This window comes from Anser anser, assembly GCF_964211835.1.
Source record: "Anser anser genome assembly, chromosome: 3".
Classification (NCBI taxonomy): domain Eukaryota; kingdom Metazoa; phylum Chordata; class Aves; order Anseriformes; family Anatidae; genus Anser; species Anser anser.
The window spans coordinates 67,474,258-67,500,051 of NC_139722.1; the positions used below are offsets into that span (position 1 = coordinate 67,474,258).

At 37.8% G+C, this 25,794-nt stretch overlaps 3 protein-coding genes across 7 annotated transcripts in view; 1 reads left to right on the top strand and 2 right to left on the bottom strand.

Annotated features, from left to right (window-relative positions):
• TFB1M (transcription factor B1, mitochondrial) overlaps positions 1–17,668 on the top strand; it is a 28,178-nt gene extending 10,510 nt beyond the window's left edge. The window contains exons 6-8 of the mRNA XM_083830975.1: positions 2,916–3,035; positions 13,938–14,065; positions 16,729–17,668. Of these exons, the coding sequence (XP_083687101.1) occupies positions 2,916–3,035; positions 13,938–14,065; positions 16,729–16,981 (501 nt within the window). The 3' untranslated portion in view covers positions 16,982–17,668. The remainder of the gene's footprint in view (positions 1–2,915; positions 3,036–13,937; positions 14,066–16,728) is intronic.
• CLDN20 (claudin 20) lies at positions 4,373–13,931 on the bottom strand. Its single transcript, XM_083830991.1, has 2 exons — positions 9,493–13,931; positions 4,373–7,611 (listed from the first exon to the last, which is right to left on the bottom strand). Exon 2 carries the CDS (start codon positions 7,520–7,522, stop codon positions 6,863–6,865), a length of 660 nt encoding a protein of 219 aa, XP_083687117.1. The 5' UTR covers positions 7,523–7,611; positions 9,493–13,931; the 3' UTR covers positions 4,373–6,862.
• Positions 17,601–25,794, bottom strand: part of TIAM2 (TIAM Rac1 associated GEF 2) — a 137,896-nt gene continuing 129,702 nt past the window's right edge. For all 5 annotated transcript variants that reach the window (XM_083830958.1, XM_083830959.1, XM_083830962.1 and 2 more), the window contains 7 exons: positions 24,832–24,950; positions 23,494–23,602; positions 21,973–22,031; positions 21,058–21,163; positions 20,425–20,512; positions 19,704–19,858; positions 17,601–18,843 (listed from right to left, as the gene is read on the bottom strand). In XM_083830958.1, coding sequence (XP_083687084.1) covers positions 18,206–18,843; positions 19,704–19,858; positions 20,425–20,512; positions 21,058–21,163; positions 21,973–22,031; positions 23,494–23,602; positions 24,832–24,950 — 1,274 coding nt within the window. In that variant the 3' untranslated portion in view covers positions 17,601–18,205. The remainder of the gene's footprint in view (positions 18,844–19,703; positions 19,859–20,424; positions 20,513–21,057; positions 21,164–21,972; positions 22,032–23,493; positions 23,603–24,831; positions 24,951–25,794) is intronic.

Genomic DNA, 25,794 nt, shown 5'->3' on the forward strand with positions numbered 1-25,794 from the left:
GTAGTAATGTTGTTATATACTGAATTCTGAGGCCCATTAAGGAGGATAAGGTCAGATATCCCCAGCATTAAAATGACATTTGTAAGTGTCAGTCAAATAATTTTGCATCTATAGTTTATTTTTGTAAAATTGATCCTTATTTTGAGGAAAAGATTTTTTACTTTGCCACAGGTTACTCAGTACTTCACCTCAAATTTGGCACCTGGGCTGGATACTTCCTGACCATTAACAGGAGTCTCATTTCAGTTTAAATGGAAGATATTTGTTAGTCCCTAATATTAAGTAAAACTGAGCACAGAGTGCAATTCATCTGAACTGCCCTGCCAGTGCCGTCTGAGGGCTGCCAGGCTGGGTGATAAGCTGTTAGGCATTTAGAAGACAGGCTTGTTAGAAGAGCAGAATACTTAATTTGGGTCTAACACTGCTGTCTATTTAGAACACTAGAAAAAAGGCACTAATCAAGTGGGAGATGGTTCAGGTTTTTGAACAGCAAACAAGAAAAATTATCATGTTTTCATAATTCTTATAAGTCGAGTATAAATATATTCTTAAAAAACATAGAAAGAGGCTTGTATACAAGGATGTGTTTAAAATTCCTTCATGTGGCCAGCTTTGCCAATCTTAATTCTTCATGTATGTTAATTCCTGTGATGGATTTTGCAGATTCATTGATAACGAGGTTTTAATACGTGCTTGTGAAAAGCACAGTCATATTGGATAGCTAACTGGGGAAAAAAATAAATCATCCCTGAGGTACCTTGAGAGGAGTTGGTAGTGAGCACCCTTAAAGAGATGTCAAGTACCATCTAGGCTGTATTTCAGATTAGGTTTCAGAATCCTTGTTTTGATTCATGCCTTGATGAAATTTTAATAGTAGATACAAAAAATGTTACTTAGCTAGCTAACCCTCTAGCATGGTTGACTTAGTGCAGTTTCAGATGCTATCCACATTTTAAAGGTAGGACCAAAGAAAACGTTGAGCTTTAAGATGAAAAAAAGGCCACCACCTTATTTAAGTTATAAAAGTATGTTCTCAGCATTTTTGGGTTCACTGAGAAGTGCCATACTCAGGTATGTTCCTGCAGATGTGATTCAAGTGATTTAAGATGTTACTGCCCAGACTTGGATATTACCAAATTATCCCTTCTGTAGCTGAGAGGTAGGCACTAACAGCCTGAGGCTTGCTGTTTTCATGGGAAGTAAGAGTAGCTTGTTTGAGTTGGCACTGTAAGGATTACAAGTGCTGTCCATTTCATTTCCATTGCAGAGGTAAAGGAAGTGCATATCTGATTGCACTGTTAGACTTTAATGTGGTGTTGTTTTTTTTAAAAAGAATAGCAACTATGGCACATATATGTATATATGTAATAGGTTTCCTCTGAAGCAATAATGAAGGTAGTTTTAAATGCTGATGTAGGCAAACAAAATCATTGAGCTTTTTTTCTGAGAAGTCGCTGAAAAGGATTTTATTGGTTCTATGCTTGAACTGCCTTTTAGGAGACTTGGTGAAAAACAGAAAAAAAAAATCTTCAGCAATGTGTATAATTTATGTTTCAGACACAATTTTAATAAAAGTGGCATGATTTCACGAGTATGAATTTCACAGAATCATCTAGGTTGGAAGAGACCTCCAAGATCACCCAGTCCAACCTCTGACCTAACACTAACAAGTCCTCCACTAAACCATATCACTAAGCTCTACATCTAAACGTCTCTTAAAGACCTCCAGGGATGGTGACTCAACCACTTCCCTGGGCAGCCCATTCCAATGCCTAACAACCCTTTCAGTAAAGAAGTTCCTCCTAATATCCAACCTAAACCTCCCCTGGCGCAACTTTAGCCCATTCCCCCTCGTCCTGTCACCAGGCACGTAGGAGAACAGACCAAGCCCCACCTCTCTACAGCCTCCTTTAAGGTACCTGTAGAGTGCGATAAGGTCTCCCCTGAGCCTCCTCTTCTCCAGGCTGAACAAGCCCAGCTCCCTCAGCCGCTCCTCATAAGACTTGTTCTCCAGACCCCTCACCAGCTTCGTTGCCCTTCTCTGGACTCGCTTGAGCACCTCGATGTCACGTGAAGCTACGTAAATGTACAGATGTTACCAGATACACAAATTGACTTTTTTTTTTTTTATTAATGATAAATAACAACAGGAATCTTCAAAATTTTGTATCTATGTAGTTTCTGTAATGTTTTCTAGCATTCGAGAATTGTTTTACTGGGGCTTTTTGTGTTTAATAATTGTGCTAGCAAAACTGAAAGAACGTGAAAGTGTAGAAAACCTCCAATCTCTGGGTGACTTTGTGACTCTCTGTGTAAGAAATCCCTTGAGAAAACCAGAGAAATGCTAATTTCAATTTTAGGTATTAAATGCTCATATTGTAAGGTATCTAAGCTTAGTAAAGTAGATTGAACTTATTTGCATATGTAGTAAACATACGCCAGTTTATAGTGAATAAATTTTGTTTGGTATGTGATTTTGAGTTTATGGAGCTTCGGTTTTGGAGAAGAAAGAAAAATACTTGATTCAGAAAGAGTCGAAGGAAAGTATGTGAGAATACCATCAGCCAGTGGTGGTCAATTTGAATTCTGCAGTCAGCATTATAGTATTCTTTTGTGCCCATACAAAATTATTTGAACGTTCATTAAGTTCTGCAGAAGTTCAAGGAGCTCCTTTTCATGTGCATTTGATTGAAGGACTGAGGTTGTAAATTACCATGATATCTTAATGAAAAGCTATTACATCGGAGAAGAGAATTCTAGATGAACTGGGCATAAACTCTGATGTGAGTTCACAAGAATTAATTTTCTTTTTTAATATGTCTTTGTCTTTGATTATGCTGATAATCAAGCTTTAATGTAATTGACTACTTGGTCAATTCAGTTTCACTGATTTGTGTATTTTGATTCTTCAATAGAGGCTTACAGCTAATACAGGAGGCAAGCAGCGTAGCAGACTGTCCATCATGTCTCAGCATCTCTGCACTGTTGAAAACCGTTTCGTAATACCAGGTCAAGCCTTTGTTCCAAAACCAGAGGTAAGTCTGTTTTTTTGTGTTTTTTTATTGTCAATCTTTCAGACAGGTAATATATCTGATCTTCAGTTCAGCATCTCTGTACTACTAAGTAGAGTGGTGTGCTACACCTGTAAGTGAAGCGTACATGGTTCAGGAAGATACTTTTTTGGTTTTTGGTTCCTCAGAACTTGGCTTTGACCTTCAAGTCTTATCTGTAAGATCACTGTACTTCTATGGGTGTTTCTGGAGAGGGAGATACAAATTTAGCGATAGGATAATCTGCTAGGATTGGAGCATATTTGGAAAGCCAGCTATTTTACAGGTTGCAGTTATGAACAGTTTGAGAACTGTGGCTGGAAAATTTGGTGGGTCCTCTGAAAGACCCTGATAAATAAAAGCTTTTCTTATGTCAAAGATCTCTAATTTTACCACATCTATAATCTTTACATATCACCCTGCTTATCTTCAGTGTATTTAACACTCTCCTATTCACTATTCCACTTAGTCACCTACATCCTACTCCCTGCTTTAAAAAGTAACCATCTGATTTCTCTCCTATCTGCTCTTGAGAGGAGAACAGTGGCTTTGCTATCCTCATATTTACTGCCATTTTTTTATTAATAGCCGTTAGGATTACAGGAATCAAGAATGATAAATTTGAACTAGATTTTGGATGTGGATCTATCTGTTTTTTGTTTTTGTAAAAATATTTGCCTGATGCACTGAGTGGGGTCTGTTTGCCCTAAGAGCACATGGAAATCTACTTTCTGCTTCTGAAAGATCTTCTTGAAATGGTTGGTTCAGCTCTTCAATAAATCATCCTTTCTCTTTATCACAATCTCTCATTTGGTCTTTTTACTCCTCAGGCTTTTGTCTTGAGAACCTTTTTAAGCCCATTCCCTCTCTCTTACCACAGTGAATTTTGCAATCTTTTTTTTTTTTTTTGTGCATATTTTGGTTATGATTAAAAATTCCTTTAGTTTTTTGGTTTTTTTTTTTGAGCAAGTAACTGCCAAACATGAAATTATTATTTGTGACAGCAGTCTGTTTTAAAGAAAAATGATCATGCATAAGACTTTTTTTGTTGTTTTTGCATTTTGTTTGTTAGTTGGTTGGTTGGTTTTGCTGTCTCCTAGCTGATTTTTTTTCAAAAATACTTTCAGGATTCCACCTATGTGAAATAGTGTTCAATAAGGCCCAAATTCCAATTTTGTGGTGGTTGTTTCTCAAAGGTGGCAGTGATTTGAGAACATAGTAGAGATGTAGTGAAAAAGCTCCTGCCATCTTTATCTCAGAACTGGGAAGCTCTAACCGATACTCCCATTTTCCTTTATTGAAAAGGTCTTTGCTGACTGAGAGAGAGAGAAAGCTCACGGAGGGGTGACAAACATCTCAATATAAGCAAATCCTATAAAAAAGGGAGTACCAATAAAGGCAAGCATGTATTAATTCAATATATTTCTTTGATTTAAAGCAAATATTGATTATAATGCAAAAACAGAAAGTATAAGCTTTTCAGATGGTCCCAGGACCTCTGTATTTTGTTTCTTTCAAACGCCTGTTGTAGACTGATCTTCTGTATTGTCCCTGTCTCCCTTAGCAGTAGAATGACATAGTTTGAGGTGTTACTGTTGCTGATAGAACCTTTACATTCTTGGAAAGCCCTTGCAGTGTATTGTGAATGATGCAGCTCAGTGCTTGATTTTTATTTCATAGGCATACAAAGATGTTCAGGTACTTCTGTGTAAAGTTTTTAGAACTAAAAACTTGCTGCTTATATATCTTAAGAATACTTCATTTCACTTGTAGTATGCAATTATTATATTTTTCATATGTCCTCCTCTAAAAACATCTTAGATTCTTGTTTTATAAATGTTTGTTTTAATTCCCATGTATTAGCAATAATCACAGCATAGTGTCATGTCAGACCCTTCCTAAAGGTGGAGAAGCATGGTTTGTGGGAATGAGTTGTTTACCTCATTTGCTCAATGAATGAATATTTTTTTAACAATACCTATGAAAGTTGAAACGGAATCGGCTTCTGGTTCATGGAACAGTGCTGCACAGCGTTGTGTCTTAAGCAAAGAAAAAATGGCCTTTTGCTCATAGCTCATTCTCCACAATACTAGCAAACTGTTGATGACAATGTTAGGAATAGTGCAAAATGAGTTCCTTGATGAATAGATAGGAAGTTCAAAATGGCCATGTAGCAGCAGTAATAAAAGCAAGATGAAGTTCCATTCAGAGAATATGGGCAGTAGAACAAAAACACTTTACATTACTAGATGTATAAAGCATTTCACTTTCTAAAATGCTGTAACAGAAGTTTTTACTTTTTCTGTAAATTATCTCTGTATATAATGTTATATATATAACATTACACTGTTATAATAGATAACAGTATAATTTATACTGTTCTTACAAATTTCAGGCTAATAACATGGGAAGTGAAAGTTGTATATAGGTACACAGAATACGTATCAGTTGGATTTATTGAAAGACTTGTCCGGAATTATCGTATTCCTAAATGTAGTGGCCTGCATCATGTTACCTGTGCTAGCAAGTTAACATCAATTTGATTTTCATTTGGGGAAGCATTTCGATAGGACATCTCTGCCAGTGAGCAATAAGAAATAAAATCTGCGTGTTGAAAGAAAAGGTTAAAGGATCTATGATTATTATTCAAAATAAGGGGGTTAACAAAATACATTTAAACGAAGAAGCAGTTTCTTTATCACCACTGTATATTACATTTTACAGTAATGGAATACCTGGGTGTGGGCCTTAGTGGAATTATTAAAAGCACCTGTGAAATTCTTCTAGAAGGCCAGAAATGTTCAAGACAATAGATGGTAGCTGTAGTGTTTGAGCTGCTAAAAGTTAATTTGAGCAAATGTAAGCCAGAAGGCTTCCAGATTTTTCATGTGCAAAGATAAATGGTTTGCATCCTGTGCGCTACAGTTTACAGATGTTTTCATAGTCTTGGTTACATTTCTGTTGTAGGGCTCCTCAAATCTAACGTTCATTATGTAGTGATAGATTAGTAGCAATTGGAGAATGCCCAATAGGCATTTCTGTAACAATAATAAAGGAAACCCACAGCAGGTGGCAGTTTGAGGAGGGAAGACACATTTTTGGCACCATCTGAATAGTACTGCTGATTCTTCATCCTGATATGCAAATAAACAATGCAGCTAAGGTGGGGGGGGTACAGGTCTTTGTGTGTGTGTTTTGTTGTTGTTCTTTTTCTTGCTTTGTTTTTTGTTTTTGGTTTGTTTGCATGGTTGGTTGGTTTTTTCCTTTTAGAAAATCTAGTTACCAAGACAATTTGGAACTGATAATGAAAGGCAAATGTGCCTGTTGCTTAAAGGCCATTCAGTTGGGCTTCTTGGACAGAGAGGTGTTTTTTGTTTTGTGTTGTGTGTTTTTTTTTTCTTTTTCCTTACATCATAGATAAAGAGAAAAAGTAAAATACTCTATGAAGCATTCTATGTTACTGATAGCCTGATTTGATAAATAGATTGTTTTTAAGCATCTTGGCTGTAAAAAGCCACTATTACATTAATTGTACTGTTGCTTATGTTGAAATAATTCCTTTCTATTCAGCAAATGTTACTTGGAAAGTTGAAAAGAATGGTTTGAAAAATCAACCGAAAAGTACTTTTGCAGGAGACTTAAGCATTGTTTCCTACCTCATTCTTTCTGGTGATCTCACTAAAACCAAAATACCTTGCATAAATATAACTGCAGCCCAGATGTAAGAAAATTTAAGTGTTATACATTCTTTAAAGTACTCAAACTACACTTAGCACAAAAAAAAAAGCCTCAATGGATAGAAACAACTATATTTACACGTAGTCCTTCAAGTTGTAACCTGCATTGTTCTCCTGCTGTGTGGATGGGAAATGCTGCTGCTTTGGAGGGTAAATCCATGCTCCTTGCTGCTTTTTGAAACAGGAAGTACAGAAGATCACACCTGCGATAAGCAGAAACCCTGCTGAAATGAATCCTATATAAACCGCTCCTCCCGGTTCGTGTTTACTGCTTTCTGGAATGGTCTGGTCCAGAAAATTTGAAATGATTTCTCTCGTGTACCACGATGTCGGTACTAATCCAAAGATTCCCGCAAGAACGAAGCAGACTCCTCCAGCAAAGCAAGTGTGACTTTTGCTGTCAGTGTCCCCTCCCAGTTTTGTGCATTTCATTCCAACTGTAGAGATGCAGATGCCAAAAGCTGACAGGATGCAAGACAGTACCATGGTGGTCCGTGCAGCCTGGATGTAGACGGGCAGCGAGAGAACGGAGTACTTCAGGGTGCAGCTAAACATCCCGGTGCTGTACCACGTGCAGTCCATCCAAAGTCCTTGCATCTGTGTTATAGCTGTTATGATATTTGAACCAACATCTGCGTTCACCTTCCAGTTTGGTAGCAAGGTGGCTGCGATGTCTCCAAAAGCACCAAACAAAGCCAGCATAAAAGCAAAGAACTGCAGACCGGCTGATGCCATGGTTAGCTGCTGTCCCCTTTTGTCTGCCCGTTTCTCTCCTGTAAACGTGTGTAACTGGTTGGCAGCTTCGTAGCCGGGGCTGGAGCCGTCTGTGCGATAGGGAGGAAGGGGAGGAGGGGGAGGAGGAGAAGTGCAGCCAGAAAGAAAAAAAAAATCAGCAAACAAAAAAGGCTTGCATTTGAAATCAGAGCTATCTGAATGAGTATCTGAACGTGACCCTGAAGCAGATGAGAGCAGCTGCATGCAAGGCACTCAAACGTAAATGACGACAAATGGACAGTGTTAGCATGGCTTGTAAGAAGGGGCTGCTCTTTCATACGTGATTAAAAGCCATCAAACAAAACTTACTTTACTGGAGTTGCACTCAGTAATCATATACAGATTGCAGGCATACTAGACAAATAAACATTTTGAATGGTACATTAGAAACTTGCAGGTTAGAAGCCACTGTAGAAAAACACATTGGTGAAAAATATATTGTACTCTTAATGCACCTTAAGTGTGTTGGTAGATGTAACTGTAGCTCCTGTTGACTGTTTTTTAACAATGAACATTGTTATCTTTTGTTTAAAGTATAGTTCAAAGCAACCCTTTATTTCAGGTCTTTAAATATTGTCGTTCTTTTCTTTGGTAACTGATCCCAATTCTCTTGTTTTTGAAGAAGAATAAGAAGGTGCTTAGTTCTTGCAATATTTCATGGTTAACTTATGTAAGTAACATTTCTGAATCACTGCTTTATTTCAGGCAGTGATTCTCAGTCCTTGACATAGATCAACAGTCTTAGCAAGTCCATTCTAAGTGTGAATATGATGTGTTGTTGTTTATAAAATAAAATACTGGCTTTAATACTGATAAGGAGCAACTCAGTTGTGTAAGTGCATTTTTAATCAGAAAGCCATCGGAAATAATTTGCAAATTTGCCATACAGTGAAAATTTAAAAAAAAAAGGTTTTAAAAAAAAAATCTTGCATAAAGGGTCAAGTTTAATTTGACAGAGTAGAACATTTGGGTAGTAGGACACACCTGTGAAGACAGAACCATTGGTGTTACATCAATTGGACTGTTGGGGTAGCAGATGAAGAAAAATGTTTTGAAACCAGTGATGTGGATTAGAAAAGCTGTCCTGCCTTTTGAGTGGGGCTCTGTAATTGGCCAGTTTTGTTTTTTATCAGCCTGATAAAGAAAGAGCAGTCCTTATGCTTTCTCAGACATTCTGTCTAAATAAGACCAATTTTAATGTTATTGTTCAGTATTGTTAAAACTTTTTTGAAAAGCTATAATAATAGGGATGAAGTTGAATTAAGTAGAGCACAAAATAACGATGGCATTATACTCTTATTTCACCTTTTTGTGCATAAACTGCAAATTTTTGATCACTATGTCTTTAGTAGTATTACATATCAAGTAATTCTCTAATTTTGTAGTGCAGGGTTAGTAATAAACTAGAATTTATGTATTTTACTTAATTCAGGTAATAGTTTAAGAATGTGCTAACTCTGTCCAGCATAAATATATGTATATATCAAATTATTATAGTTAAGGTGAATATGCTAAGTTACTCTATTTAAAAATCTTATTTCCAGGTCTTCCCTATTTCCAGATCCCTTCGGTTTGTTCAGTCTGTGTAGAGTTGCTTTGGCAAATATATATCATTTGCTATATCAGGCCCATGGGAAAGATGTCTTATCTTCCTTCTAGAGAAGGAACTGACACATCTAGGTAGCTCAAAGTCATTCAAAAGCATATTCTGGAAGATCTAATTAGGATCTCGAGTTAGCATTTTATTGCATCCTTTTTAAAATTTCAGCATTTTCAAGCATGTAAGCATAAACCCAAAGCACTGCAAATGGTAATCATATATTATAATTAACGGGGTGAACTGATTTAAGGGCATGATAAATTCAACTATAAGCACTGTAAGTGTAATAAAACACACAGTTATCGTACATTTCTGTTTGTGTATCACTTACTGCTCGATGTGAGGTCTGAGATGTTTTCTTCACTGTAGATGTCCTGGAAAAATACAGTTTCTCTTGAGTGGAACTGTCCCTTCTCATATAAAACTGCATTGGCGTGTATTAACAAAATTTCTTGGAGTGTTGTTTTTTCTGTTCTCTACAGCAAGTGCAGTACTGTTGTTTGTTCCCTCTCTTAGTTCCATCTAGCAGAGAATAAAGGACTACTTTGTTTAATGAGTTTTGTTTGACAAACACTTAGTAAGGGAAAGCAAAGAGATTATAGAGAAAAATACATGGAGGCCCTTCGTGCTAAATACATCATGATATCCAGCTTCTATGATGAAAACTGTAAACAGTGATTAAAAGGAGGAGTAAAATCTTGATAATCCAGAAACCATAGATTTACGAATTCAGGGATGGGGGTAGGTAGGATTCATTTAAGTTGGTCTGAGAGCTAGACAGTTTTCTATTTTTTTTCTTTCTCTCTCCTTTTTTTTTTTTTTTTCATCACATATAATCTTATTATAAGTTTAAACTCCCTAGGAAAGAACTATGCAATGTATTTTAATTTCTAATTGGAACAGCAGCATATTTCCATTCAGCTACAAGTTTTGCCCATCAGTCCTTAATAGCTTTGGTCTTCTGTAGGTCATCCTTTACTTTGTTATCATTCTATGTAAAAGAATATAGGAATAAAGTTACTAATAAAGCTTATATGGTACCTACAACTTGTAGGTGAAGTGGCCTCAACAAGTCAGTGTGAGAAATCGAGAAGCTGGGAGAAGTCTTGCTGCTTGAGTCTTGCTGCTTGCAGCGGCGATAAAACCGTAGGTTCTATTTCTGGCTTTTGGTTTCCTGTGTTCATCTTTGTGGTGTAAAAGATTTGAGGGATCAAAATTATTTTATTTTCATTTGCCAATGAGGCAAATACATATGAAGTGACACAAGGGGAAAAACACACATGCAGCAATAGTCTGAATTCGTTAATCTGTGTTTTTTTGTTTGGTTGGTTTTTTTTAGAGTTTTGTAGTGTAGTTCACTTTGGTACTTTGTAAACCCATATCTTGATGGCTCCTTGCTCCAAGTGGTTACTAAGGCAATCAGATGCTTTAACTTCTGTATGAGAAAAAATAATCCAGTGCCTTTTCATGCTGGTGTGGTGTTGTTTATGAGGGTTATGTTAAAGGACTGGGAAGTTCAAAGTACGATTGGGAAGGAAAATTCCATATTTCCAGTATGATAAGAAGGAGTTGTGTATTAAAAATAGTAGATGGCACAGCTGCAAAGTGAAAGGGCTACGTTGCCTCCTGCATGCATAAACTGTAAAACCTTGTCTCCACACAGTACAGGGATATGCACAATACTTGCAGGCATTCAAAAGCAACTAGGCCAAATTCTTGGTAGAAAAATCCCTTGAAATTTAGTAAATGCGAAGACATCATTTTTAACTCAGCAGGTCCCTGCGCACAGATTGCAGGAGAGTGGGCATCCTGGACAAGTTTTGCTGTTTGTTTGACTTGTTCTGGTGCTCTTTCTCTGTGTGTGTGAGTGCTGCTTATTAGACCTGGTGGACCTTTGAGTTGAACCATACTTACATATTCTTAGTTTACGTCAGAAAAAACACCAGTGCCTTCGCTACTTAAAAAATACTTCGGGAATGATTCTTAAAATGTAATATCAGCAGTAATAAGCTTGTGTCTGAAAATAGTCTTGACCTTTGTTTCTACCATGCTCCTTCTGAAGATGTAGGGAAGGAAACCAGATGAAGATGAGCACCAAAGGTATGAAAGAGATTATCATCTAAATTGTAACTCAAAAGCACAAAACATTCAAGGGACTTTTTTCAAGCCCTGGAGGTGATACGAGCCTAGTGGCAATGGAGTTAAGTTTTACAAGGCTGTTGTTGCACAGGAATTAGATTATTGCTATTAGTGCAGTGCTGCAGTTATTTTCTGCTGGAAGGGAACCAAAATGAAACCCTCACGTCAGAAGACCGCTACGGGATAGATGTATCTGGTGTTAGACCTAGCATTTGTCTGTAGTAGACAGGTACAGTGCTGGTACTGACCACTCGGTTGATGAAAGTGCTGATTTAGGACTGTCTTTCAGGAACTCACACAGTCCGTTCTAATGAAGTGTAGTATGTTCTGCTTAGGTTTCAGTTCCTTATAGGAGAAAATGACAGCTTGGAAGGGGATTTGTGAGTTTTCTTTTAACAGGCTTGTTGCCAGATACATGCATTGCCCATCAAGAGACCTTTATGTTTAACGAGTAGTAAAACTGTCTCATTTAGGCTTACTCTAATTTCAAGTGCTGATTTCATGAGCAAGGCAGCAGACTGAATTAAATTGTACTGTCACGTGTTCCTCCTGCCTTACTAGAACATGAACTATATACTAAATATATACTAAATAAATACTATATTTATTATATATACTATATTTTATTATACTATATAAATACTATATGCTGAATATATACTATATACTCATATACTAATACAGTAAGGGAGAGTAGTTATGCTATTGACGGTTCAGGATATACCAGTAGGATAACTTCCATATTCATTATTTTATAAGAATTGAGCATTATTTTGTAAACATTACTAGTGTACTTGGTGGGCAAGAAGAGTGTTACCAATCAAATTATCCTTTAATAAAGGACAAAATTTAATAAAATGAACTTGTGCTTTCTAAGTGCTCTCATGAACTCTGTTTTGGCTTTCATAATTCTTCTCTCTGTTTTATGCATATTAAAAAGGTTAGGGAAAAATAGCTTGTGTCATTGTAAAGGAGCGGCCCATTACAAGTAAAAAGCTTTGCCCTGTATCTGTTGCTATAGCTACCAGGCAGCTTTCCTGGGGTCCAAAGAAAACCGTGTCTGCAATGGAACAAATGCTGAGGAGAGCTGCGTTCTGGTTCAGAAGCAGAAATTATTGCCCACTGGCCTTGAGATTGCAAATTGAGCTGTTTTTTTCATTTGAATTCTACACTGCTTCTAGACGGTGTTCTCTGTTCCTCTGCCTTAGAATTTTGTTTTTAAAGATGCAGGTCCTGCTCTCAAAACCAAAAGCATCTTCATACCTCATGTAGGAGCAGTTCTGCAAAACTGAGGGACTAGGAGATCCCAAATGGTCTCTGGTGGTTTTCTTGTCCCTAGTTTTGTGGGGGAAAGGTATTTTTATATTGCATAATAAAAAAGTAGATAAACATACACGTATATAAATAAGCCCTTAGTATTTCTGTGCAAGGAGTTGGTCATGTGAAGCATATATTTACCCTGTTTTAAAAGATCAACTTTTCAGACACTCAGTGTGAACCCAAGTTTTCACTGTGTGCTGGTGGTCTTCCTGACAAGCGTGGAAGCACGTGAGAGATTCAGAAGCGGCTTTGCAAAAACATCTATCTGCATTTCTCTGCATATTCCATATGTCAGGTTTTGATTTGTCATCTCACTTTTAATTAAATAAGCTCTTGTAACTTTTTTTATTTACTATTTTTGTGTTTTAGTCCTGTAAATAAATTTTCTGTGTTGGTCTTGACTCTCTAGCTTACAGAAAAAGTGGAGAAGTGGGAAAAAAAGCATTCTCTGAATGTGTTGTTTTTTTTAGGGTGTTTCGACATAATACAATGTTGCTGTAATTGCATGACATATTGTGTGTGTTTTTATATGTACATCTGTGTATATAAAGTGTACATCTGTGTGTCGAAGGCAGGATGTTGTTTCATTCTGTTTTCAGACACAGGGGAAGAGAGAGGTCTGTGAACCAAGCTGATTTTAGAACTATAAAAGAATAAACAAACTTGAGAGAGAGATGTGTGGAAGCATTCAAAAACGCTTTTGGATTAAGTGTGATGGAACACAGTGTAAATACAGAGTTCAGTTGTCACTTAAATTGAATGCAAATTTCTTTCAACCCATCATTCCTTTGAATAGGCTAGGTTTTTAAATTCTTAATATATTGAAAGGTAGGTCCTTGGCTCGCATTTTGCGAAAGCCCTAGAGCAACAGAAAATATATAGGGAATGGATTTGATTTCTAATTATAATACCATTTTTTCCAACTGCCCTTCAGTCTGTATATCGAATACTGTCTGTGTATCACGTTAGAATTGTCTTGTGGAAGGATCTCAAGAAAGAAGTGCTAATTACTTTCCAGATTACGTGGAAGTTGTTCTTGATGGAGGAGGTGCCATGGGGAAAAAAGTACCAAGGACTACCGGCATGTGAGCTAATTAGAAATATGTAGATAACTAAGAAAGACTAAAATTCTCCAGGGCTTTGAAAGTCAAGCCAAGTCAAATACTATGACACTAGTCATCACACAGCTGTTACCTGTCACAATGTCTTCCTGTGTTCTGCCTGTTTCCTGCTGCCTAACTTGTTAACGCTAAAGAAATTATGCCTCTCAAAGGACTACATCTACTCAAATAGTTGATATTTTGCTTTTCCTTATAGGTGGATGTGGCTGTAGTGCATTTCACTCCATTGGTGCAACCAAAGATACAGCAGCCGTTTGAGCTAGTAGAAAAAGTGGTTCGAAGTGCTTTTCAGTTTAGAAGAAAACACTGCTTCCGCGGAATCGAGTAAGAAACTTTAAAGAAAAATTCTCGGGCCATGTTTTTGTAAATGCTACTACATCAGTTGATAACACTTCTAGCCATGCATTTTATTTATAGATGTTATCATAGTTCATCAAATCTTTCCATTTCAGAATGATTTTTAGATACAAAATTGAGAGGCGAATGTTTCTCTGCTTTAGTTGTAGAATAATTACTCTGCATTTCTGTTAGTGCAATTGAAGCTGTTAAAATTACTGGGATAAATTGGTGATCTTTCCAATAGTTTGTCTGTCTCAGATACTTTAAAACAAATGGACAAACAAACAAAACAAAACCCCAAAAACAACAGCATTTGTTTGTTGAGTTCAAAAAATGAAAGTCTCAAAATTCTGAATTGAAGCTTGCGGTGTGTGGGGAAAGAATTTGATCTGTGGGAAATGAGGGATAGTGGCAAAAGGTCAAATTCTTGTTTCTGTGCCTGCCCTTGTATGGAGTTCTTATTGCCTCTTTAAAAAGCCCCATGTCTTGCTGAGAGAATTTACTAGGTTCTGTAACTGATGCAGGAAAACTTCTGTCTGTTCTCCAGGGGTCCTGTTAAAACTCTAGCACAGACACGTGTCTGATTTGGTATGGGAAAAGCCGGCATTCAGTCTTGTAGAAATATGTGACAGAGCTGTGGTGAGGTTCTGGAGGCATACAGCTATAGTTTTGGCTAGCTGAATTTTGCTGGACAAGATTTTGAAGCAGTTTAGAATTAGAGTGGATAAGACCTTGTGGAACTACATGCCTTCTTTGTTGCTATTTTGAAGGTGAACAGAGAATTTTGCCTCTAGTTTTTTAGATGGGGTAGTGTTCTGTTTTTTTTTTTTTTTTTGCCTGAGGCAATGCATGGTATTGATGGCTGGGATGCAAACATTTGATCAGTGTTTGTGAATGTTGCTGCACCTGTGCTAACGTTTGAGTATCCATTTGGAGGTAGTGAGAAACTGAGTTATGCAAACTGTCTGGGTTTGTATTTGATTTAAAGTTTTTTTCTTTGTGAAACAGTGGCTTCAGTTGACAATGTAAGCAGAAGGCACACGCAGTCAGCATGTATATGTTATGCAGAATATTTGTGCCAAGGTTTTTTTTAAATAAAATAAAACTATTGTGTAATTTGAAGTAGCTAATAAGTGCTCCGCATTCTTTTGAGGCAAGGAAGGCAAATCTGAATTTTTGGACATCACATAGTCCATAACAGATTAACGTGCTTTAGCCCTAGCATGCAGCAAAGAACCACAATCCTCTTATTCTTTAGTTGACCTGAAAAAAAAAAACAACAGCAACTGCTGGTGCATAATGGGGTTATTGCATTAGTTACAAGGTATTGTATGAAAACAAAAATTAGTGTACATTTTTGTTCAACCTCTGACACCTGAGAGAGATGTGGCATGTTGGATTAAGGTACTAAGTCGATGAAGAAAAATAGTTTGAGTTACTGCTCATGTGTGTTTATAAGATGGTTCATAGTCTTTGTATAAAAGGTGATTAAATATATTTGGCTTGAGGAACACCTTTTAACTATCAGTTTAAAGGTGAGAATAACTTAAGAAAGGATCAAAGTCCTGATCCATTTTAACTTTGCTGACAACGATGCTGAAAATATTGGAGAAATTTTTAATCAAGGCCTTGTGGCACACTACTTTAAACCAGGTTGTTCCTAGAAATTCCATCCTTCTCTTGTCATTTTAAACCTCCTTAGCTTTGTGCTCTGTCTCCACCAAGAGTCAACTTTTATTTATACAAAGCCTTTTGACTAGCTTGTCCAGGCAACCCGCAAAGCACAGTCTGGGGGCGTGGGATGTGCTATTGTATTCACTGCACAGCATTTTTAGGTCTTATGTATGTAAGACAAAGGCAGGTAATTTCAAAATTGAGACATGCACATCAACCATGTGCAAATTTTCTGCCTTCCTAGCCTATTGTAGACAGAATGAGTGCAAGTAAGAGCTAGTCAGCTAGTACTTGCAGTAGTTGGCATTTTGTTAATGCATTTTTGCGAGACATTTAAAATCATTAGAACTAATATTATTAAGATTTGGGGAACTTGTGAAAGAAAGATGCTAATGTGTCAGGTGACAGAATACATGAGCTTATTTGACCATCTGTGAACAGTGACAGAGCAGAAAATGAAATCTAGGACTCCAGGCACATCTTCCATATTAAAACATGAACAATAATTAAATATTACTTTCTTCCTCCTTAGCTTTTTTTTTTTTCTGGCATTGGAATTACACTATTAATGACAAGTGATAACAATATCTGTCCCATTGGAATGATACATCCTAAAAAAAGTCATGTGCAAAATAGATCAGGACAAACCAAATTGGAATCTGTTGTTGCTCTCTAAATATTAGGCTAATTCCAAGAAGGCTCTGTGACAGTATCCATACCCAAAAGCTCTTTTTTTTAATATTGTGAATCATGAGCATATAGTGTGTGTTCAATGTATAATATATGTAAGTAATTTCCAATGTTGTTATAAATCGCATTTGCAGAAAAATGGCCCTTGTATATATTTCCATTTGCTTAGACAATGGCCTATACTAAGAGTATGTAAAATCCCAAGAGAACTTTGCCTCTCTTAGGGGAAACTTAGTTGTCTGAATTGTCTGAACTTGTTTTTCTGCTCTTTGCCCTGCCTGTAGGACCTTGTTTCCTGAAAGTGAACGTTTGAAAAAAACAGAAGAGTTGATGATGGCAGCAGATGTTGATCCAACTCTGCGTCCTTTTCAGCTGTCCATGTCACACTTCAGAAATCTGTGCAATACATACAGGAAAATGTGTGAGGAAGACCCAAGCCTTTTTGCATACAATTACAGAGAAGAACTGAAGCAGAAGAAGCGGCAGCATTTACCTAAAAATACCAGTCAGACAGAACAAACTGAAGAGGAAAATTAGCTGTAACAGCTGTAATTGCAGTGAACTGAATTTGGATTTAACTCACTGATGATGTTGACTGGTGTTGATTTATATCTTCCTACATCTGTTCAGGTATGGAAGAAATACTTTGGAAAAAGTGGTGGAGAGGGCTTTTCCATTTTATTTATTCATTTCATTCAGCTGTAGACAAAAGTTATAGGACAGTCCAGTTACAAAGTTGCCTACAGGTGGTTCTTACTTCAGGGGAATGGACAGAACAAATACCCAGAACAAGGTATGTCGGGAGATTATGTCGGGAGATATGTAATTAAGTTGGAATAATGCATTTTGTATGAATGGGAGTGCATTATTGCAACAAAGAAAGTAACAAAATTTTCGTACTTCAGCATGTAAGAAAGATGTTGTTTAGGGTTTTGTGCTCTTTTTATCTGGGAAAATCCTACTGTGCAGAGTAATTTAAAAAACAAAACCAAAAGCCTTGTATAAATATACTCAAGTGACTGGCTTACAGGAGGATAAAGTGCACAGATTGCCTCAAGGTCTGCTAATACTCTTCTCATGTATACAAAAGCAAAGAACTTGGGATTTTAAGCTCTAACCAGAGAAAAGCAGCATGATAAAAAGTAGAAAACATGGCTAAGTACAATACTTGTGTCTTTTACTGTACAGGCTGGTAGAGAAAATAAAAAATACAGTCAAATAAAAGATTACAGGCCAAGCTTTGTTTTTTGTATTTACACATATATATAAGTATAAACAGCATCTTGAGACATACAAAAATGTAATTTCTGCACTATTGTGCACTAAAACACATTAAAATAACTTAATTCTGCTTTAAATAAAGCAAAAATGAAAACCAAAGAAATTAAATGCCCAAGGTATTGAAGAAGTCATTTTGTAATGCTGCTTTCCACTGCAATGCCCCTCTGCCACTCGCTAGCACCTTTTCCACATAATTTAAAGTACTAACAAGGCCCTCCTTCCCCTCCCCAAGAATACTACATGATCTCAGTAACTGCTTGAAAGGGATGAACTAATTTACAGACCTTGGCCAACTTAATCTATTTTTGATCCACAATAAATTAAAATAACTTAAGAATCCTTTACAGCTGTTCTTGTGGAAAAAATGTATTAGTGCACAAAATCAGATAGTAGTTTTGCTGCGGCTTCCATGAATTCACTGGTTTTAAAGCAAAATAAGTTTGTTGAATTTTATGTGGACTTCAAATGAACATTTTCAAGCTAGGATTTTCCATGCCTCTCCACAGCTTCATAAAAACAATCCTCATTAACTACAGACGTTAAACTCTGGACGCTAAATTCCCTCTCTAAAATAGAGTTCAGATCCAAGTTTGCAGCATCAGAGTGACTGTCAAGGGATTGGTGACGTTCTTGCATTGCTGTCAAAGTTCCTCTGTTACGCTTTGTGCTGTTCACTTTTCGCTTCACTGGGCAGAAGTGGCCACGCACCAGCTTTGGATGGTCTCCTGTCTTGAAACGATCTCCTTCCTCCTTTTCAGCAGCTTGATCTCGTTCAGAGTCAGTACTAGGTTCCTCTGAAATCTTCAGCTGTTGGAACTGTATTTCAATGTCTTTAGTAGGGCTGCCCTTCTTTAGGCTCTGATAGTCGTCATCATCATCGCTGAGAATATCAGATTCCTTGACAAGAGCATTAGAAAAGTCGGAGGCACAGCTCTGTACATGTTTCTCAGGAGATGAGGTTTTGGGCTCCTGTATGCTCTCTGTGGTGTGGCAGCTGCTGCTCTGAGTGCTGCTGCTCAGGCTGCACTCATCAGAATCCTGGAAGGTGCCTTTCCCCTGCTCACCGTTCCACTCACTGCTGGGTGAGCTCTTCAGTACCTTCAGAGACCTTGTGGAAGCTGTGCAGAGGAAGAAGGCAGTTTCATTTTCTCATCAAAATGTTATCTGGTTATGCTGTCTGTCTCAATAGCCCCCTTCCAGTCACAGTGTACAGAGTCTCACTTGATAATGGTCCAAGGGCAGGTGTGTCAGCATTCTGATACTGACAGCTTAATCAAGTGGCAGATTTTTCACTCTACCTACCCCACCCAGGGCTATGTGCTTGCTTTCATGTGCAATCTATGCAAAATCCTCCAAAAATGGCAGTAATGATTTACACACATCTACGGGAAAGCAAAACTGACACAGGCACTTCAAGCACTAGAGGGCCCAAACTGTCCCCCTTCCTGCATTGTAATGGGAATTTTACAGTCAGCTGAACACATGGAGAACTAGAAATACTAGTAGCCAACACCTACTCAGTTAGCTAAAAAATCTGAAGCCTTGCTTAATTAATTAGGATAGCTGCTGGGAATGCAGATTAAGTGCACTGAAAGAAGCGAAACCCCTGCCTTTTGTCAGTTGTTTTAGCTTTAAATGTTACCAAGGCTGAGTCACTAGAGATAACCCAGAGGAAAGAACACAGTATTCTGCATGCCAAAGGGACTCTGTTTCTAACCAGCAAAATTAATTTGGGCCTTATTAAATCTTCCCTTAAGCCAGCTAATGACAAATCAACAGTGAGAGACAGCAAGCTTGCTTATCTCTTTTAGCTCTTGGCACGCACTGAGTTGTGGAGAACTGTCACCACAGCTACCCAACCTGAAAAAGAAATGGGATTTGTGTGTCTGGTACGACACTACAGTCATGTTAACAATTGTGAATCTTCTGCCAACTCTAGATTCCAGCCTGTTTTTCACTTTGAAAACCTGTTTCTTACCCAGTTTAGCTGTTGCAGGCACACGGTTCTTGAGTGGGACAAGGCGATCTTTACAGGTTTTCTCCAGAGGTAGGTCACACTTTATGTGGCGTCTGAAATTCTCCCGCAAAATAGAACGGATCACCTTCACGATGTTAGTCTTGTTCTCAGAGTCACTGCAAGTTAAGAAAACAGATAACCGCATTTTTCCCTCTGAAGTAAGACACCTGGAATAAAATCTGCCCTCCTGCTTTCTGCTGTCATTTACAGTAGTAGTTTTTTCACTCAATTTCTTTAGTAGTGGTTTTGCAGTTAACATTGTTCTGTGTTGTTAGGCATTCTACACACTTTGTGTTTTGAGATCTTTGTTACTTGCTTAGATAAAACAGCCTGAAAGTAACTTCAGGACCCAAGGGATTACCCTCTGAGTGGTCTTTATCAGAAGGTAGTTTCTGCTAACCAACCAAGAATCTGGTAAAGTTAGTTACTTTGCCCAGATCATACTGGCATTTATCATCATATGCCTGTGCAGATTTCTGACATTGGATCACTTCACCAAGTTCACTCTAATTTCAAATTGTTATATTTTACGCAGTTAAACACTGGCATAGTGCCTGGATTTAAAGAATGAGACATGCTTCAGAAGTGCTGACGCAAAGGTCACGGGGGGTGGGAGAGGAGCTCTTATTTTTTTAAATCCATTAATGTAATTTGTCAAGTACAACCTCCACGTAAAGCTTACCTGCTGCACAGCTGAAAAATTGTTTCTGGCCTGCCTTCTAGCTCTGACTTTGTGTGAATCAGTTCCCAGATACAGCTGTTCTCTGTTCCTGTGCATGGAAGGAAGCATTATTTTTGTATTTACTTCACAAAACCATTGGTATTAGAAAGAGCAGTGTAGAGCTCCTTCCTCTAGTGACACTTTACACAAGATACACAACTGGATAGGATCACAAAGATCAACTCAGAGAGAAAACAAAACCACAGCCTTATACTACCACAGATTGTGCAGTCAACTTTCCCACGTTTGGAAAAATGCAAGAGTTAGCACACACAAAAGCATAAGGGCATCACCAAGATGTCAAAGGTAAATGCCCACCCTGTTCACAGTATCTTTTCATGGGGTATTTCTATTCTGTCATTCCTTCACATCATTTTGCACCTTCCTGAACTCATGGAAGAAGAGAGACGAAGTCAGCATATCAAATGGAGAGCGTTTATGAATCAACTCTGTGCCCCCTGAGGGCAGAGACAACAGTAGATATTACTTTCTCAACACCCGTTTCCAGAGGCTCCAAAAAGATGAATAGAAGAAGCAGTAACACAGAATCCCAGAAAACTCTTCATTCCAAAGTATTCAGTGCAAGGAAATTACCTGCTGTGTTACCCAGTCGGACTTGAAGAGCAGATAAAGGAATCAGCCAGCGGAACTTAAATGGATCCAAGTCACCATATGTATGTCCAGCACGAACATTAGTAGGCTGCAAAAACAAAGAAAGGATATTTCTAAGAAGCAGAAGTCAAAGAAGTATTTTTGGTGTTAGTTTTAGAAGGACCCACCTCTCAGGAGAAAGTGCAGTTAGGCTTTTTCCTTCAGTGCCCTACATTGTAAATGTAGTTGAAATGGTGATAGACACAGCTTTGGAATTTGTACTTGTTTCAACTTCTAAAAGCATTTGTTTTTAATGAATTAAAAAAATACTTTACATATAAGTGGTGCTAGGGTACAAATTTCCCATGAAGAAACCTGACTGTAGACTAGCAGAATACATTAATCATGTAGCTACTGCTACTTTTAAAGCCCCTCCATCTGTTACAATTTGCAGGTTGCAGTACTTCACCACCGGTACTCAAGGTATACAGCTTGCTGCTTCAGTATTACAGTTTTGTAAATGGGGCCAGAGCAGGTTATATTTATAGTGCTCCCTTTCCCTTCAAAGCAGTCAAGGGTCTATAAACAGTGGTTCTTAACCCTCGCTGTGTTAACGCTGGCCACCAAAAATGCCATCTGAAAGACCATGATTCCTACATGGCAGTGTTTCATATTCCACCTGGCAGAACTAGCGTGTAGCTCACACAGAGGAGATGGTGCTGCTTACTAAACAACCAAAAATACTTATTGTTACATAGATACTGAGAATTTGCTTTAGCTGTACTAGCTAAAATTCCAGCCCAGTGAGACAAGGTGGCATTTTACCACAGTCACTCCCCTTCAGCACTGGTGGTGCATCTTACACTGCAGCAGGATCCTGGGTATAAATATTTACCACTTAACTGACACCAGACTTACCATTTTCTTTTTCAGTTTGTAGTTCTCCTTATACACCAGTATTACAGCCCTCTTAAAGACTACAAAAAAAAAAAAAAAGAAAAGAAAACTACTGTTAATTACAGGTGTAGTATTTGATGAAAATATCTTGAAGAAGCTGAATATTATAGTCAGAGGGTAAGATAAGTGTACTGATTGAGAAGCATCTGCCCTGTATTAAAGTGACAATTGACTTTTTCATTCTATACTTGTTCATGCAATAGCAACTTCAGATTTTGTGGTGAACAAGTGTGGTGAACAAGTAAGGTAAGTCTGTTCTTCCTGCAGGTCAGCGTTTTGTTCAGTTGGAAACTGTCTTCCACAGCATCTGACTGGAGTGGCTCACTCATGTTATCTACTCTCTCAGCCTCCTATGAGGCGGGGACATGTTCTCTCTAATCAATAAAGAGGGAACAGAAAAACAGGTGCATTCAAGCTGCACCTGAACTATGGGATGGCTCTCCAGATCAGTCCTGGATCCCAGATTGGATTTGAAGGCTGTATAGTTCTATCCTTTGCCCATGCATCCACATTTCCTTCCAGTGGAAGAGAAGAGAGAGGCAATGATAAGCAGCTGGGTCTCAGGCCTACAGGAGCCAGGACAAAGCCACAGCGAGCACGTTTACCCCAGAGCTTGGCATAGTTTTCCTCAGTCCCACATTTTGGGTGCATTTTCCATGCTGCCCACACAGTTTTTGAAGTGGGAATAAAACTTCCCAAGTGACAGATGAGCAGTCTAAACTAGGCATCAGTCCAGAGTCCTTTCATTCATACATGTCCTGCTGGGAACTCCCAGTTCCTGGGCTCAAGTGTCTGGCATGTGTGGATCACTGAGAAGCTCATTCAGGTGAACCTGTGGAAATGCTCCTGCTTGTTCTTCTAGAGGGAAGCATGCCCTCCCCTAATCTGTCATGCTTTTCGAGGGGAGGAGTACTTGACAGCACTGAGGAAGAGAAACTTGTCTTCTTAAATGACATTTTAAAGAAAAGTTGGTGTGTTTTTGTTTTTTTTTTAAGAAATGGATAAGTGCATACCATGCTTGACTGGAACCTTTTGATTACTCAGGTAATTATTAAATGATTAACAATATATATATATAGTATTCAGTGAAATGTTTGGTTGTATGCTCTCATTTCCACTTCCGTTTTTCAGGTTAAAATAACATGTATGGAGATTGCCAGACAACACATTTTGATGCAACAGTTGTAAAACAGAGGTGAGGCTGGATTGCCAGGAGTGGAATAAATCTCTGTTTTCCTACAAGTCTCCTGTGAAAGACTGATTTAGCATATTGTTCTAGAGAGAATATTGTCTCTTGAAAATCACTGTTTTCCATAGATTACACATAGAGCAGCTGAGGTTGGATCAAACAGTAACACCAAATAAATGAACGGAAACTTTTCATGTTAGGAAGTCTTACAGTTCTGTGTATGTTTTCAGACACAAGTCTAGCCTAGATAGCTAGATCTGAAAGAGCAGAGAGTCGTGAAGGAAGACACTTACCAAACACTGTAAGTTCAAGGTCTTTTCTTGCTTTGCCCAACGATGGAAAAGGATTCAGCCAGGAAACTGTAGAGTGCATCAGAAGTTCTCCCATGGAAAGCTCGGTCACCTGCATTGAATTATAACAATAAATAAAAATATAGACAATTAATAAAAATATAAACAATTGATACATCAATGCTGTGATCCACAGATGTGAGTAAAATGTTAAAGTGAGTACACATGGATAACACTGAGGATGTGTTTATTTACTGTATGTAACGTTACTGTAATGTATTTACTGTACTGTATGTTACTGTCTTTAGCAAGACAGATTTACACTAAGGCAGGAAAGCATGAGTAATTCCCTTTTAAAAATAGATAATAACATAAAAAGTAATAGCACCTAAGTTACGGAAGCTGCATAGAAGTTCTTGCTATTAATAACTTAGAAGAATATTAAGTTGATCTGATGACCTGTCATTTATGTATAGCCAGTTGTGAACTGCCTGATTTATTAGCTGTACGTATCTTTAATTTCTATGGAGTAATTAGTATTAATGATGCTGTCAATGGCAAAATTAATGGAGGCCTAGTTCTCCAAGGGTCTTCTTTCTTCGGTGGACCACAACGTGAAACTGAAGAATCCCTCAGGCTGTCAGGTTTGTTTCCTATAAATAATGGGAAACTACATAGCCAGTGGAGGGCAATTTGGCTTTACGAGGAAATAAAACAACTGAGCTGGCATCTTTCATATCTGATCTCCACCTTTACTGATTTGATCTGATTAGTAATCATTTAATGTAAATGGCTAAGCTGAGACCTTGCTGCCCCAGTTCAGGGAGATGTGCGCACACAGTTCATTCAACTAATTGCTTTTGCTCTGTCAGATACTCATGGATGCCTCAGCACTAGAAGTGTAGAGAATGAGAGTAACAGACATTAATGTGAATCCCCTAGAATTGCCACTTTCATTTATACGGGTGGAAAAAAAAAAGTCTTAAGAACTTAAGAAGTCTGAAGCATAAAATCTAAATGCCTTTGGGCATAGATAATCTCTGCAGCATTTGAGAGAAGGAGGATGTCTTTATTTTTTGCTGTTGAGAACTGTGTCTATGCCTGCTTGCAATTCTTGTCAGTCCAGAAGGCAGCTCTGGCAGCTGTCTGAAAATTTTTACTGTAACCTAGTGACAAAAAGAAACTTCACAGGCATATATGAAAAAGAAGTCACAATATTAAAGGAGAATGAATGATGCCCAGCACAAATAAGTTCCCAAAATTACTTCAGGAAAGATAAAGGCACCAAACAGCTAGTGGGATAACGCTTCAGGAGTGAATAAAACGTGTTCCTTCTCTTACCTCCTTCTCTGTTCCACTTTGATCTGCAACCAGTTGATCAAATACAGTGCCGTAATCTTCATAAATCTTCTGCATCTCATTGATGTGACTTGCTACTTTTTCCATTGCCTTCAGTGCTTCTGTAAGGTTTAAAAATTTCATAGACAGCTATGTAATTCAATTGTATTTTCTAAACATGACATTTTTTATTGAATTGTACTTGAAGCAGCCAAACTTTTGCAGCATTCCAAGGGTTTGTGAACAGAATTCTAGGTTTAGATCAGTGCTTCTCATAGCAACTGCAGAAAGTATGCTTTCTGATCAGAGTAAGTGAAAAATGCTTGCCTGATCTCTTAAGTACCTGAAAAAGCCTGCAATGTGTTCTAGTGATGAATATTCGTATATTTGGGGGCTCACAACAGCATGATAGTAAACACGATTAAGTTTTGCATTGTGTATAAATGGGGCCACTGGGCTCTCCAGAGTAATCTACATCCATACTAGAGTAAGTCATTTGATGAGCTTCAATGGAAACCAATTGAATTTGGCTCTCCACAAAATGGATAAAGAAATACAGTGCTAGGTTGTGCAAATTCCTCACTGATTGTTATCCTTGAAATTAAATGCTGGTAGTCAGGTTTTGTTTAAATTTTGTTTTCCAGACAAGAGTGACACTAGGTTTCATTACTTCTATGTTAATCCACAAAGGACTTGGAGAAGGGCACTTAGTTTCTCTAGTTCTACCAGCTCTTAATGGTATAGTCTTTTAGCAGCTTGGCATTTCCCCTGACCTGCAATTGAGTCACCCCCAGCCTGGTTGTAATGGCAAAGAATCAGTACTAGAAGCTCCATTTGAAGTCAGTAACAGCCTTTTGACTTTTTGCTGACAGTATATTTGGCCTGAATCTATTTTGTTAAAATGAAAATCGATCCATAAAATAAATCTCTGGACTTTCATCTATGAGCTGCTGACAGACCTGAACT